This window comes from Stegastes partitus, unplaced genomic scaffold, assembly GCF_000690725.1.
Source record: "Stegastes partitus isolate 25-593 unplaced genomic scaffold, Stegastes_partitus-1.0.2 Scaffold190, whole genome shotgun sequence".
Taxonomy (NCBI): domain Eukaryota; kingdom Metazoa; phylum Chordata; class Actinopteri; family Pomacentridae; genus Stegastes; species Stegastes partitus.
In genome coordinates, this window is record NW_007577921.1 from 309,887 (window position 1) to 324,246 (window position 14,360).

A 14,360-nucleotide genomic window follows, 5' to 3' on the forward strand; every position below is an offset into this window, starting at 1 on the left:
TCTTCCTTTATCACTTCTGCCAGATTTGGGATTCAGCCACGGTCTGCTGGTTGCGGCATGGGACAGAGCTGCTCCACCAAGCAGACAGGCAGGAAGTGGAGAACACGGCAGGCTCCCCAGTGAGATGATCTCTATTCACCCCAGTGTCTCAAGTTTGAGCACACTAATGGATGAACTAATGAAGCAAAGGCAGGGAGGGGGGATTAGTCCTTGATATAAATAGCCAAAGCTCTGCTGAGAGATACTCTGTATTCCTCCAAGGTGGCCATTTTCACACCTGGGGTAGCTGTGTTGCCTCCAAATGATTTGTGTGTTCAGAGTACCTACTTCAGTCCAGAACTACACTTCTTAGAAATGAATGTTCACTTATTCAAGAAGTAATGCCATCAGTGCATAGGCAGTGTTCTTCCATGTATGATAACAACATTTTTTGTTATTTTCTGCATATATCACTGTAAATAAAGTACATTAAAGACAATCAAATTAGTTCACACTTGTTATTGATACACTATGCACACTATGTTTGATGAATGAGTCCCAATTTTCTTTCTATCTTGTGCAAATGCATAAGATTGTATAAACACGTAGGTTTTGCATTCTTGCCCATGGTTTTCTGCTAATCAACTGAACAACAGTTAGTGGTGGTGAAGGAAGAGAACAAAACAAAAACAAGTAAAGATATGGAATTTAAATATAGATGTAAAAAAAAAATGAGGGTTTCAAAATGTTTGAAATTATGAAAAAGGAAATACATGCTTTTAATACCTTAAAGATACACACCATGCATTTGGTGAGAAGCACTAAATATAAACATATAATTTCTAAGTGAAACTTCATGGTCCTTTCAAAACCATTACAGTGGATTGTCAGCACCATAGAGAACTATCAATATGGTTTTTAATAGTAGTAGCAGCAGCAGTCTTATCCTTATTGTTAATAACTACACAATGTCCGATTATTATTATGATAAATAATGACAAAGTACTGTTAAGCCGTGTCCGACAATATTAAAACTAAATATGCAAAAACAAAGGCAGCTAAAATGCTACTTTTTCTACACTTCTATCCTAGATTATATGCCACATACTGCAATTGCATAGCTTTTACCTCACTTTCCTCTCTTAAAAACACAAAAACACTCTTTCCGTATGTCATACAACAAAATACTACATCTGAGACAACTCACTGTTATGTAGACACTCTTGCCAGTGCCAGTGGGACCGATGAAAATAGTGGGCTTCTGGTGAGTGACAAGGAGCTCCATCAGTGCCATGTAGCGTACTGTGTTCTCCGTGGGAACAATAATCTCGTTGAACTGCATGTCCTTGCATATGGGGGGAGTGGTCTTTAGCTTATCCGTCCAAAGCTCCCACCTGCCTGGGCCCTAAAGAGGAAATTGGGAAGATTTGCATTTGGGATATAAATAACCACTGTGCATTGAGTGTATACAGTAATATTGTGATCAGACTGCAGGCAGGAGTGTTGTTACACCAAAGGTCACAAATTTTATGTGTCCCTTTACTTGTGCTCAGAATTTATTAGTATTGACAGTCTACATCGATAACAATAGTTGATATGTGTTGAGGCAAATGCTTCTGAAGCCACATGTGGTATCCACACTTTGTTAGCCTTTTGTACTAAAAAAAATCCATAACAGTCTTAGACTTCTTGGTGAAATCCATAACAGTTCTCTTCCCTTACAAAGAACAGAAAAAATATACAGTATATAAAATTGTCAACTGCAAAACAAAGAAGTTCTGAGCCATGACCTGCACCAATATGAAACGCTCCTTTTAGGATTACCTTGGCTAAAGCTTTCTTGTATGTAAAATGACCTGAAAATTTAATTATATATAATGCAATAAATAGATAAATGAATAAAAAATAGAAACATGTCATTCAGTTTAGATACATAGTAATCTTTTGTCTCTTAAAACATCTCCCTCAACATCTTTTTCTTTGTTTTTTTTTTTTTAACTGAATTTAATAAAGAATATTTCAAATATTAATTTAGACAGAGGAATGTTTATGTTTTTTGCTGTGAAAACCCCAATTTGTTCTTCATCCTTCGATAATGTAAAATAAGAATTTATTGGTATCAAATGCAAGGCAGATTGAGCCATGTGGCAGAGACTAAAATATGACACGATATAGGTCACAGGCAGTCAATAAGCTGCAGCCCCTCTTCCCTAGCCATCTGAGGAGAAGAAAATTTAATACAGGTATGTCACTCGAGCCAGCCCACAGGTGCTTGATGTTCTTTTTGTGTTTGTTGCCAGTTATTGTGGTAATAATGGTGTAAACACAACTTCTGCATAAAATAACCATTTGGGTTCTTCACTGTGAGAGAGAGAGGCATTTTGTTTTTGTCCCCATGATGTAAACCACGACTGAAATTTCCCCCCCAAGTTATTTCATAAGCAGTTCAAGGAAGTAAGTCATATTTCACAATGTTTTTGAGATGACACTCAAAAGTTAAAAAATAAATAAACGCAGCTAACGGCTCTCCGCACAAGTTTCCAAAGCAGACTAACCTCTTTAATGAAGAGGTACTGGTAGACTGTTCCTTCAGTGGGCAAGGGAACTGTCAGCTGTTTAGGAGGAGCCTCAGCAGTGGCCAGGATGCCGTGGTGGGCCTTGGTCTCCTCGCTTAAGGGGCCGCTGAGCATTTCTCTTATCAGTGCATCAAACTTGACCCTGCCTGACTCATCACAGCTGGCGCCCACCGACCACACCAGGCAGAAAACAAAGATTCCCTGTGTGAAAGACAAGCCCACCATCACCGATTTTGACCATTACATCACATTCATTTCTGCATATAATGTGTTGAATCGATGAAGAAAGTCTCCCGTTCTCTTAGGTTGAAGTAGTATAAGTAGTAAGTAACAAGTACAAGTACTACATATATTTTTAAGTTGTAACATAATATCTGTGAGCCTTTATCAAAGAATTGCAGGATAAATTGTAATGCAACAACTAACTCCTATGATAAAATGAATACAGTTGTCTATAGGACATTATTTTGCTTCTGAGGTGTTGTTTTATGGTATAGAATACACCTGTACTCCTTCTGAAAGTGTATGCTAAGTCAAAGTGTCCATTCCTGAAAACGATATGTCAAAATAATACTTTAGTCCAGAGCTTGCGTAAATGCAATTTTTTGACTTCTGCTGATTGCAGTATCTATTTATTTGTGAAAAGGATGTTTCCTGTACAAGTAAACTGGACGGGTGTCCACATGCAAGAACATACCTGGACTATGACACACAAAATGGGCAAATTTCTCTTCAAGATGATATTTATAGTGTAAAAAAATAAGGTATTTAAGGTAAATAAATACTCTTTACGACAGTGTAAGAAAAGTCAAACCTAAAAAAAAATCCCTTTGCACATTTAGGATTACAGTCAAAAATCCCAGAAAAGGCTTGCAATAAGTGAAATGATTTAAATGTACAGCAACGATGTAAATGTCAACCAGCATACAGATTAATTTATGAAACAAAAAAACACAATCCACAGAGGCGAGATGTCTTTGTTGGGGAAAAAAAAACAGCAGGGCTACTGTAGGAATTGGAAATGAGGCTTAGCAGCCTCATGATAGCTCCTGCTGTTAAAAAGCTGATTAATTCAACACTTTGATAATGACTGGCTGAGAAACATGGGAGAGAAGGTTGAAAGGCATTCATCAGTGCAGTGTGCCACAGGGGGATAATAGCAGTGCTTTCAAAAGACATGATTCAGAGGCAAAAAAATCAATTGGAACTCATGCAAGGGGCAGAAGAAAGGGCTCATCTGCTAAAACTTTTCCCTTCTTTTTAGACCTGCGAGGAGACAGACCTGATTAGTACAGTAAATTTATAAAAGAAAAGAAATATTCTTTGGTTAATAGAGTATCTGTATTTCCTCGTAGAAGAAAACTTTTCGGATGTGCCGATCTTTACGTGAGTTCACAACTACCAGACGTCTGAATCAAACTGAACATAAGTAATCAAACTGCAAGTCATAGAAAAGAAACTGTCTGGTCTTACCTTTCAGATTTCTGTTCTTCAGACCATAGTTTTAATGTGTTCTTTTTCAGTTTCATTTTACAGCTAAATAATCTCCTTTTCTGGGGCATAACTGTATACTATAAAGCCTTGTCTCATAAAAACTCAGATGTCCGTCGTCATTTCTTTGCAAGCTGAGGAAAGCTTCAAGCGGGCGTGCTGTTGCTCTAGGACAATGCACCTGTCCACACAGCACAAGTGGCGCATTGATGGGCACTGATATAAGGATTTTTAGTATACAGTCATTCCCCGAAAAAGGGAGTGATGCCTGATGTTTCCAGGTGAGAATTTTTGAAGTACCCTCGTAGGTGAAATATGTGTCATTGGTCTGTGAGCATATTAGCATGGTATACGTCCCCTAAAGTTTTGTTACCATTGGCTCTTGTCAGTCTCTGTCATGAAACAGAGCTGTCTTCTTTCACTGAGTCACTGTCTCTTCTCTCTCTTGCTGTTCAGCTCAGGAAATCTGTAATTTTACCCCTTAAGTGTGGCTGCTCCCTTTATGTAGGAATCTTTTTATGCTTCCTCAAGCAAAACCACAGGCTTACAACGTCAACACAAAGCAAAACAAAACTTGACAGTGCCAGTTGCAATTTTTTTTTCTCAATTTCTCAATTGGGATATTCTGATATTCTAAATTCTGAGCATATAACACGACTACAGTGGTGGGAAAAAAGTATTCAGATCTTTTAAATTTAAAGTATAAGTACCGGGTTGGTTTCTCTGACATGTATATTACGACATCATTAGCTCGTCAATACTGAAGCATCGGTGTATAAGTAACATCTTACTGCTGTAGCTGTTGGTTTTATTTACACAAGAGCACCAGATAAAGAGGTTGTCAGATGATTAATTGGAGTAGAAAGAAAAAAAAAACGAGGTTCTGATAGACAAATCTGTTTTCAGTTTTGGGACTTTTTCTCTGATCTCTGATTTTTTGATGAGATATTGGATCATTTGAGCGTTTACTCAAATGAAACCATGTGAGGAGTTTAAAAGAAAAATCTCTATTTGGTGGAGCAGTTAACAACTCACAGACGTCTGAAATGTGAGCCCGACTACACACTTCTGTTTGTAATACATAAGGAGACAAAATTGTTGGAAGTTTAATCTTTAACAATATTTTTTGACAAGTTTGTTATAATATCCATTGTGTAAAATCTTCCTCTTTAAAGTACCTAAAGCTCTAAGATGACTGTAGGGAAGCATAAAGTGTAATGTTTCCATCTGAAATGTAGTGAAGGGGAAGTATAAGATAACATCTACCTCAAGGGTTAGGAGGCCTAACTTGCTTTACAATGCTGGGATCCTTTGTGGTTTTATATGCTCAATTACTTATCACTCTTAATGGTACTATAATAATGCCTAGTAATAATAATTAGTATCATTAGTAACAACAACTGGTAGTAATATCAGTAGCAGTGTGAACACAAACCTCCAACCAGGAGCAAGTATCTTTGTCATTCATGTTCTTCATCTTTGCTTCATCATGAAATTCATCCATCATGCAGTCCATGAGATTCATCAGGGACTTCACCAGATTGGTGTCAGAGGTCGGGGACAGCTCCTGAAATCAAACAAAAGAGGCAACACACACAAACGCTCACACAGAAGTAAGGTTTGAACACTGGACAGGACGACTGGACTCAGAACTCATTAAAAAAGTAAATAAAGCTAAGACACGAAGCCACTGTATGTAATTGAAACATAAGCTAAAATGACACAAAATGGAACTATTTAAAACTAAAACATGCAAAAATAAACCTCTCTTTTAGGTGAAGACAGCATTGTATTCATTAGCAAACCACTGCCAGCTTGAAAATGTATTGTATTTGTTGAGGAAGACTTTTTTTTTTTTTTTAAATTCGGCACCTTGGTGGCCTTTCGAATGAGCTGGAGGCAGGCTGGCAGTATGCGGTTGAAGAGGGCAGTGATGAGGTCTTTGTGTGTGGTATTGACTGTAGATGGCATTGTATTGAGCCAGGACAGCATTAGAGGCTGCCAGCCTAGCATATGGGGCTCCATGTAGATCATACCACAGCGAGACACCTGCAATAAACATATATCACATCTGAATACACAAAACTACACTCGTGGTCCTGAACTACATATATATATATAGAAGAGTGTAGTTTATAAAAATATACATTTTTTATGTAACATTAACTATAAGCAAAAACTTTCTGACTAGTACCCAGAAGTACAACAGGTTTATTATCAAGAAACTACATGCATACTACAATAATGCATTCTATTCATTAGACTAGTAAAACAATGTAAAACAAAAATGTTTTCTTCATATATGATAGCACATCTAATGATAAACTGATGACAGTGTTAGAATAGAAACTACTCCTTACGCTTTAATTCAACTCAGCAACTCCATTTAACACCCCATTAACAGATTCACAGAGAACCAGAAATATAGTTAGACGTAAAGACATGTGGTGAGCAGAGATGTATGAAAACATACAAGTGGTCCCTAACTGCACATGTGGATATGGCAGGAGCAAAAAGTAGTCAAGAAGGAAAGGTTTTAAGATCGTACATAAAGGAAGAAAAATAGCTTTCACAGTCAAAGAACGAACGGTAGATTAACAGTGCACAAAAGGGAACATGCACAAAGTGGGGAGAGTTAACTGTGATCACAATAGTTTTGATGCCTGTGCATTCACTGTGATGAAAGGAACAGATGCCAGGGTATAGAGAATCAAAAATAGAAGTCTCTTTAATAAAAAAGTAGAGCCGGGGAGATGCAAAGGTATTCTCTCAAGGCACCTATGCATTGCAAGCAAAAGCCTTTGTTTCTGCCGCTTGACAAAGAACCATAAGGAAAGGTACAATTAAAAAAAAAACTTTTAAAAGTATATCCTGCAACATAGCTATATATTGAGTGCAGGTTATTTCAAAGGAACAGAGTGGTGTGTCACCCCTGTGACAGCCTATTCTGGATATTTCCTTTAGCATCTTTGAAATTAATAGAAAAATACCTGCACAGTGGGGGATGGAATTGGAGGGAAGGGGGTTGCATGACTATCCATACTAAGTGTTATGCCCTCCTGATAAATCGTCATGGCTTTGTGAAAAGCAGAAGCTGATGTTAGCACATTGCCATGAAGACTCACCCAAAGCCAACAGAGGAGGTGGAGGTGAAAATAATTACAGTGCAAGAAGAGTTTGCCAGTTTCAAAATAAGAGAAAAGGGGGAGAAACCACAAAAATAGAATTTAAGAATGTTTTTTTCACATATGCTACATTTTCTTAATCTAGTATGAAACATTAGAAACAGGAAGAAGCAAATTAGGCATTCCAGTTGGTAGGGACATGAAGACATGGAATAGTCATATTCACTGATACTTTAAAAAAGTCAGCAATTTCAAGTAAAGTAAGTAAAGTACTTTCATGTGAATTTCTGCATTTGTTACAGTCGTAAGTATGGTATCTGCCACTCCATCAGTGCCACAAAATAAAGAAAACGGGACACAGTACGACTAAGCCTTCAGTCAAAGTAAGGGTGCTTCTCACCGTGGCTGGTGATGCAACCTCCAGGTCCATGGGCTCAAAGATGAGGCTCATTTGTGGTGACATTTGAATGATCTCACCACTCATCAGACACAGCTTCTTGTTGTCATCAAGTACTGTGTTCATATTCTCGATCCACACAGCATCCACTGGGCCGTCAAAGATAAGCCATTTTCTGTCAGGGCTCTGGAAGAAACAATAAAATAACTGCTCACATCTTGAAGGAGCAATTCCAATATCACTGTAGCACACATGAGGCTAAAAGGTCACAACTACAAAGAAAGGTCACAAACAGTCAGCAATATTGACTACGATGGTGGTCACTTCAATGTTTGTCATTCACCAAAGACAACTGCATTATTATATCTGACAAATACAGGCTAAAATAAAGTCCATTAAAATTGTGCAATTCTTGATGCTGGGACAGTTTGACGGATGGAGAGAGGGACGCAAGAAGGCCCAAATGCAGTCAAAGTTAGACAGAAACATTTCACTTTTACATGCTTAGGAAGTTTCTTACCAAATGGAAAAGCTAAGCCAGCTCTAACAAAAAACGATCAGTGCAGTGTTAACATATACAGAATATCTTTTACAATTGTGGAACTTTAAAGTTCCAAAGACCTTAAAAGTTTGTGGAAAAAAAGTTGCTCGGTGCATTAATAATGTGCCTGCATCATTTATTGTATCCACATGGCGTATTGATTTCATTGGCACAAACAAAAACCACTGTGCATACTTTTAAGGTCATGGCAGAACTCTTGTGTATTATAATCTAAGTGAAGAATGTTTGCTAAATAAATTAACACCTACACTGTCATAATGGAAGTTGACAACAAGCGTCAATTCTCCAGTTAAATGGGCTGGCAAGAGCTGCGCTTTAAATTGATTTGCTGTGATATAAACAAATGGAGATGCCTGGGCTGGGGCCATCTGGTGCTTGAGAGGGAAGTGAATATGCTGTAATGTAATGATCTGTCTGGAAAAAAAAAGACTATATATTGTGTATGCAGAGAATTTAATACACTACACTGCTGTTGACTCCAGATTAGCACACATACAATTAGTTTAGCAAAATGTGTTGCAGAAAAGAGAAGCCAAACAAAGAATGACTTTTTGCCCAGAGAGGAAAATGGCTTTTTTGTAAATGAATTAAGACAAGATTTGTTCTTGTTTTCTATTTTCATTGCATCAGTATGTAATTTCACTCCTCACACTCCTTATTCATTGACAGGAAAACAATTTGGAAAATGACAACTATATATACAGAGACAGTTTTTTAAATGACAAGTTCATTTGGAAAAAAAAAATTGAGAAACAAATGAACAAATGATTTTCCATTAGGACATGCCTCCACAGCAATCTGTAAATTGTCTACCCACGTGTGTCTTGTGTGTGTGTGTGTGTAGCTATGTGTTCACACAAATGGAAGAGAGTTATTAAAGATCTAATTATAACAAGACAGCCAAATGTTTCTTTTGTTTACCTGTCACTGCATGCTTTCTTTCTACCAGCTGCGATTAATTGGAATGTCATGCCTACAGTACAATGATCCATCCAAAACTCATAAACTGAGACTGAGGAGACTATAATGCATCTCACTCTCATCTTTGTGTTGTACAGCCACCTATAGAAGGGTAGCTGTGCGTTGCACGTCTGATCACATCATAATGTGCCGCAAGAAGAACATGCTTTAAAGTTTTATCTAGCAGCGACAAGTGCAGCTGCAGTTCCCTGCTTTAAGTGATTCATTTCTGAAAAAAACATAATAAAGTAAGCATATGCCATAACGCAATAAAAATAATTCTGCATCTCTCCTGTTGTCTGCCTGACAAGAGGGTTGCCTGAATATCTTTTAAACATTTCCAGCCAATGTAACAGCCTTTGTGTATCAACACGGCACAATGCGGCTGAAACAGAGATATATTACATATATTATAAGGCTTAAAGTAGTGATACAAAGTTGTTTCAAATAACTGTTTCCATGGAGATAGCATTGGTCTAAATATGTGTGGTACAAAGAAATACTATGTGTTGGAAAAAATGTCATTTTCGCTTTTGTGTAAGATTCGTAATTATAAAAAAGCCAAAGGGACAAACAACTGTTTCAATGGCACTACTAATTCAGCTGAATAACAATAAGACAAGATAAACTGAACATTCAGAACTTAACTGTTCCACGTAACGAACTCCAACCTAAGGCAGACAAATTAAACCCACGAAGGTTTCAAGAGGATAGTATAAGGGTTACATTTGTGTCTCTCTGTTAAAAAAAAATTGCCAAAACAAATGCAGCAGTTGTGCAGTGAACAGCAGATTGTTTTAGAAGCCAATACAAGAGCCACAAGTCCATTTTCTCTCATTAATAACATACAAGACATTTCCATACATTTCCAACAAGAAACCTGACCAAATGTAATCCAGCTCATCCTAAACAAATCATGAGAGACACAAATGCATTGTGCTACACTACATGTTGCTCAAGGACACATCATCTTTAAAAAATGTTGCTGTCTCTTCGCCAGCAAAAGGTCTTTAATAAATAGAATTCATCTCTGTTGACGAATGTGAAAACCAAAAAGCACAATTAAGCATTTTAATCCAACACTTATGGATGATTTGTGAAAAGGCCTCAAAAAAACTAAGTACATTGGACTTAAAACATAAGAACCTATTGTCATGTTGGCTATCTTTATTATTATTATTATTATTATTATTATTACATGATAGTGACTATATATAGTGTTGGACATGTTATAAATGACCAAAATACTGTTGCTGACAATGTGTGATGTTAGCAGCCTTTATAAACATGGAACAGCTTATCAAGCACAGGCTCAAGCAATGATCTTGAGCAGTGCTATAACTGTTTGAGAGTGCCAATAGTAAGGCACCTTTCTAGCTTCTCCTCAGTCATTTCCTCATTCAGCAGCAATAGCAGAAGAGGTGGCACGTGGCTCACCCTGCACAGCTCCACAGTGTGAATGTGTTCATCTGTGTGACAGGTCTGAAATAGCATATAGACGGCTTCACAAGTCAGACAATGTTGTGAGTTTGGTTGCTTATTTAATTGATCGTGTCGGAATTAAAAATCTGTTTACTAAATTAAATCAGTGCGATACTTTCGAGGAGGCAGCCATCTTACCTGGGAAGCAGCAAAGGATCTATAGCTGACGGCGAGGATGCCATCGGACCACTCATGAGAGACGGGGTCAAACTGGCCGTATAGCTGGCCCATGGTGATGGATTTGGGGTTGATAACTGTGATCTGTACCTGATTCTCATCCATTAGACCCTGATTTAACAACCACACAAAAGACATGGATACAGCGATATCATTAACTGACAAAACAGTAATGATTTCTGCTGTCTGGATAATTTAGCTATCCAGACAAATACAAATTAGGCACATCCACAATAGAAAAATCAGATACACAGAGGCACTTTATAGTTTAGGCAAAAATACAATAAAAGTGTCTAAATGAGTACGACGAGCCAATCACTTGACCAACTACTCTCTGCCAGGGCTCATAAAGTGCTTAGAAAATTACTGTCACTGTGACAGAACTTGCGCTAACTGAGGAAGAGAAGTAAAAACTGCAACAAACGGCAATTCAGACAAGGTGTCAGTTTGAGTTAAAAGCAATGAGAAAGCAAACTGCTGGAAAAAAACAACACACAAAAAAAAGAAGAGAGAGGGGAGCAGGGTTGGACATGATCAGTGGATGTGCAGCGACAAGGATGACGATGATAAATGTGGCATTCCAAGGCATTCCATCAGCAGGCCTTCATCTGTCTCCTTGGTGGGATGCCTCTCAGCCCTCTCAGCCATGTAAATACAACAAGCCGGTTCTGGTCCTCTCTGAGATCGATAACTACTAAACAAAGACTACAGCTCTGACAAATTGGATGGATGTGTTTACTTGGGACAAACATGTAACTCAGATAAGCCTTGGATATTGAGTGTAACATATTTTTACGTGACACAAAGGGTTCCGATTATTTTTTACAGAATAGGTAACTTCATGTCGCAAGGACTCAAGATATCCTGTCAAAGTTTGTAATAAAAACGATTAAAAATGCATGGTCAACCATTTGAAAATAAGGCTTTGTGTTTAAAATTTCTGACAAATTGAAAAGGATAGTACCTGATATGAAAATAATAAATGCCATCCAACTTGGGGCCCAATGTTACACGACTATTCACTTCTGGTGCCATTATCTTAAATCATCTCCCTCCAACCATTATAGTGAGAATATATGGCTTTTGTTTCTTAATTATTTATTGTTTGCCGGCTACAAGCACATCATCTACCTTCTTCTACAGTCTACTTGTTAGAGTTAAAAGGGCACCATACCTTTTGAAAGACATCATGAAGGGCTGCTGCCAGTACACGGTAGGCACTGGTCTTTCCTCCGAGGGGCTCACCCACCAGCATAAAGCCATGCCTCACTATCATCATCTCAAAGATTTGCAGGATTTTCTCAGCGAAGAATTCTGTGACTTGAAGGTTCATGCGCTGACAGTTTTCCTCAATGGCCTCCAGCAGAATGCGGTAGTCTCGATTTGGAAGTTTGACCCCCGGGAAGAGGTCCGAGGTGATACCCTGAAATGAAAATGTAAAGAATTTATAGATCTGAGAGAGAGGACTCTTGGGGTAGAATGAGGGAACATGATATATACAGACATACATATATACAGATACCTACATTCCAATCATAACACACAATGGAAACACAATGGAAAGAAACAAGCTTACTTGTATAGAAAAAAAAAAAAACATTCACTGTGAGATGCGCTGGATGAAGAGAGGGAGAACACCCATTCATTCATGCACACACATATATTCCAGTGAACTGTTCAAACAGACTTAAATTGTCCTTGTGCATCACAGTTTCAAGTGAACTGACTGGAATTAACATGGGCTGACATCAGCTGATGTGAACTGCTCCATTAATTAAGAAGAGAAGAGTTCCACACACCTCAAATAGCTTTAGATCATGGGCCAGGAACTTGGGCAGATTGACATCAATAATGGATCTCAGCAACAGGGTGTCTTCATTCTCCTCTGGAAAAGTGAGCTGCAGTGACATAAACCCACCCCCAAGGAGAAAGGATGCGAAAGAAGAGGAAAAAAAATGAGAAGAAGACACAGAATGAGAGACATCAACAAAGGAATTAGAGGGGCAGACACATAATGAGAAACAGCTGAATTACTGGGTTGTATGAAGAATGTGATACATGTGACTCTGAAGCATTCCTGTTAAATTCAAGAGGAGACTAAACACACACCTCTCCATTGGAAAAGTAAATTTTTAAAAGGCATTAGGCTTAGTGTGTCTTCTAAGCCTGCAGAGAGCCCGAGAAAATAAAATGATATGTATTATGCATTAGGTCACCAAAGTGAGGGCATATTCCCTGCTTATACAAAAAAAGTCAGATGCCAGTTGATAACTTTTCCTTTGAAGGCCTAATTCACAGCTATTTTCTTTGTTTCTTACACATCACTGCACTCCGCAAAACACTCTGTCATACTGTGTTTGGAAAATGTATAGGTATGGGCCAAAAGTCTGATTCCTCACTGTGCCTGAGAGATTTCTCTTGAGGAATAAATATATAAACAGTCCTACAGAGCTACTAATATGTAACCTGACTGAAAACTTGCTTCTTTTGCATTAAAGTGCAACTAAATCTGTTTTGCAAAGACATTGTACTCAGTTATGCCCATGTTTGCTTTTTTTTTTATAGATATATTTACTTAGAACTACTTTCATCAAGAGAGACTGAGCATGAGTTGAGAAATATTGCACCAATTAGGCTCTGCTTACTATTTGTCTTTTAGTTCAGTGATTAAGCATTGTTCTGCTCAATATATTTAACTGTATTACCCTGAAAAGAGATCACAACTAAAATTTCTCATCACTGTCACAATAACAGCATCATGCACATAAAAAATTACAAACGTGTTGTTAGAGGCGCAATAGTTATGTGTAACTGACTGGGTTTTTTTTGTTGTTGTTGTTGGGAAAAAAATAAAACAAGCAACCAAGAATCCCACCATGTCAGAGTGAATCTGTTTCAACTTACCTTAAGGTTTCCAGCAGCAGTTAGCACAGACTTGACAGCTCTCATTCCATAGTCATAGTGATGCTGAGAGGACAGCTGCTCCGAACAAAGTCGATAAGTGGCCACTATTTTCACCGACAGAGGCCGTGCAGTCACAAAACCGCATGAGTAGAGCACAATTTCTGCGATCATTGCGTAGTCCGGTACCATCATAGCCACAGTCCTGAACAAAGCCTGGGGTGAAGAGGCAATTTGACTAAACTGAAACCTGCATTACACTTAAAAAATTGAATTACAGTACTTCTACATTTATAATTTTGTCTGATGTTGTCTAAGCTATACTTTTAAACTATTCCTAAAATTACATCATGGACAGAAATAAAGACTAAGAATGATATATGTTCTATGATATGTGACAATGTACCTTGAGGTTGTCTGGTAGCTCAGAGCGTCCGGCGTAGCCAGGATTCATGGTGATGAACACAGCACAAGAGGGGTCGAGTTTTAGCTCTGTGCCTTCAAACATCAGCATCTCAGCATGGGCAGCAATTCCTGGGCATAGAGACACATTTATATATTTGCTAGATGATTTTCTACATTTCGACTCTGATGAAGACATCTGAACACTAAAAAAGTGTCAAAACATTTCAAGTATTAAAGGCTACAACTTGATAATTATTTCAGCAGTTGAAGACAACTCCACTTTTTTGTATACAACGCACATTGCA

General features: G+C 38.0%; 1 protein-coding gene across 1 annotated transcript in view; it reads right to left on the reverse strand.

Moving 5' to 3' along the window:
• The window catches only part of dnah7 (dynein, axonemal, heavy chain 7), a 74,719-nt gene that overhangs the window by 33,722 nt on the left and 26,637 nt on the right, over positions 1–14,360 (reverse strand). Inside the window, exons 27-36 of the mRNA XM_008280351.1 lie at positions 14,057–14,184; positions 13,654–13,866; positions 12,549–12,647; positions 11,924–12,172; positions 10,711–10,860; positions 7,572–7,754; positions 5,919–6,095; positions 5,482–5,613; positions 2,535–2,756; positions 1,187–1,384 (exon numbers count right to left, since the gene is read on the reverse strand). Coding sequence (XP_008278573.1) covers positions 1,187–1,384; positions 2,535–2,756; positions 5,482–5,613; positions 5,919–6,095; positions 7,572–7,754; positions 10,711–10,860; positions 11,924–12,172; positions 12,549–12,647; positions 13,654–13,866; positions 14,057–14,184 — 1,751 coding nt within the window. The remainder of the gene's footprint in view (positions 1–1,186; positions 1,385–2,534; positions 2,757–5,481; positions 5,614–5,918; positions 6,096–7,571; positions 7,755–10,710; positions 10,861–11,923; positions 12,173–12,548; positions 12,648–13,653; positions 13,867–14,056; positions 14,185–14,360) is intronic.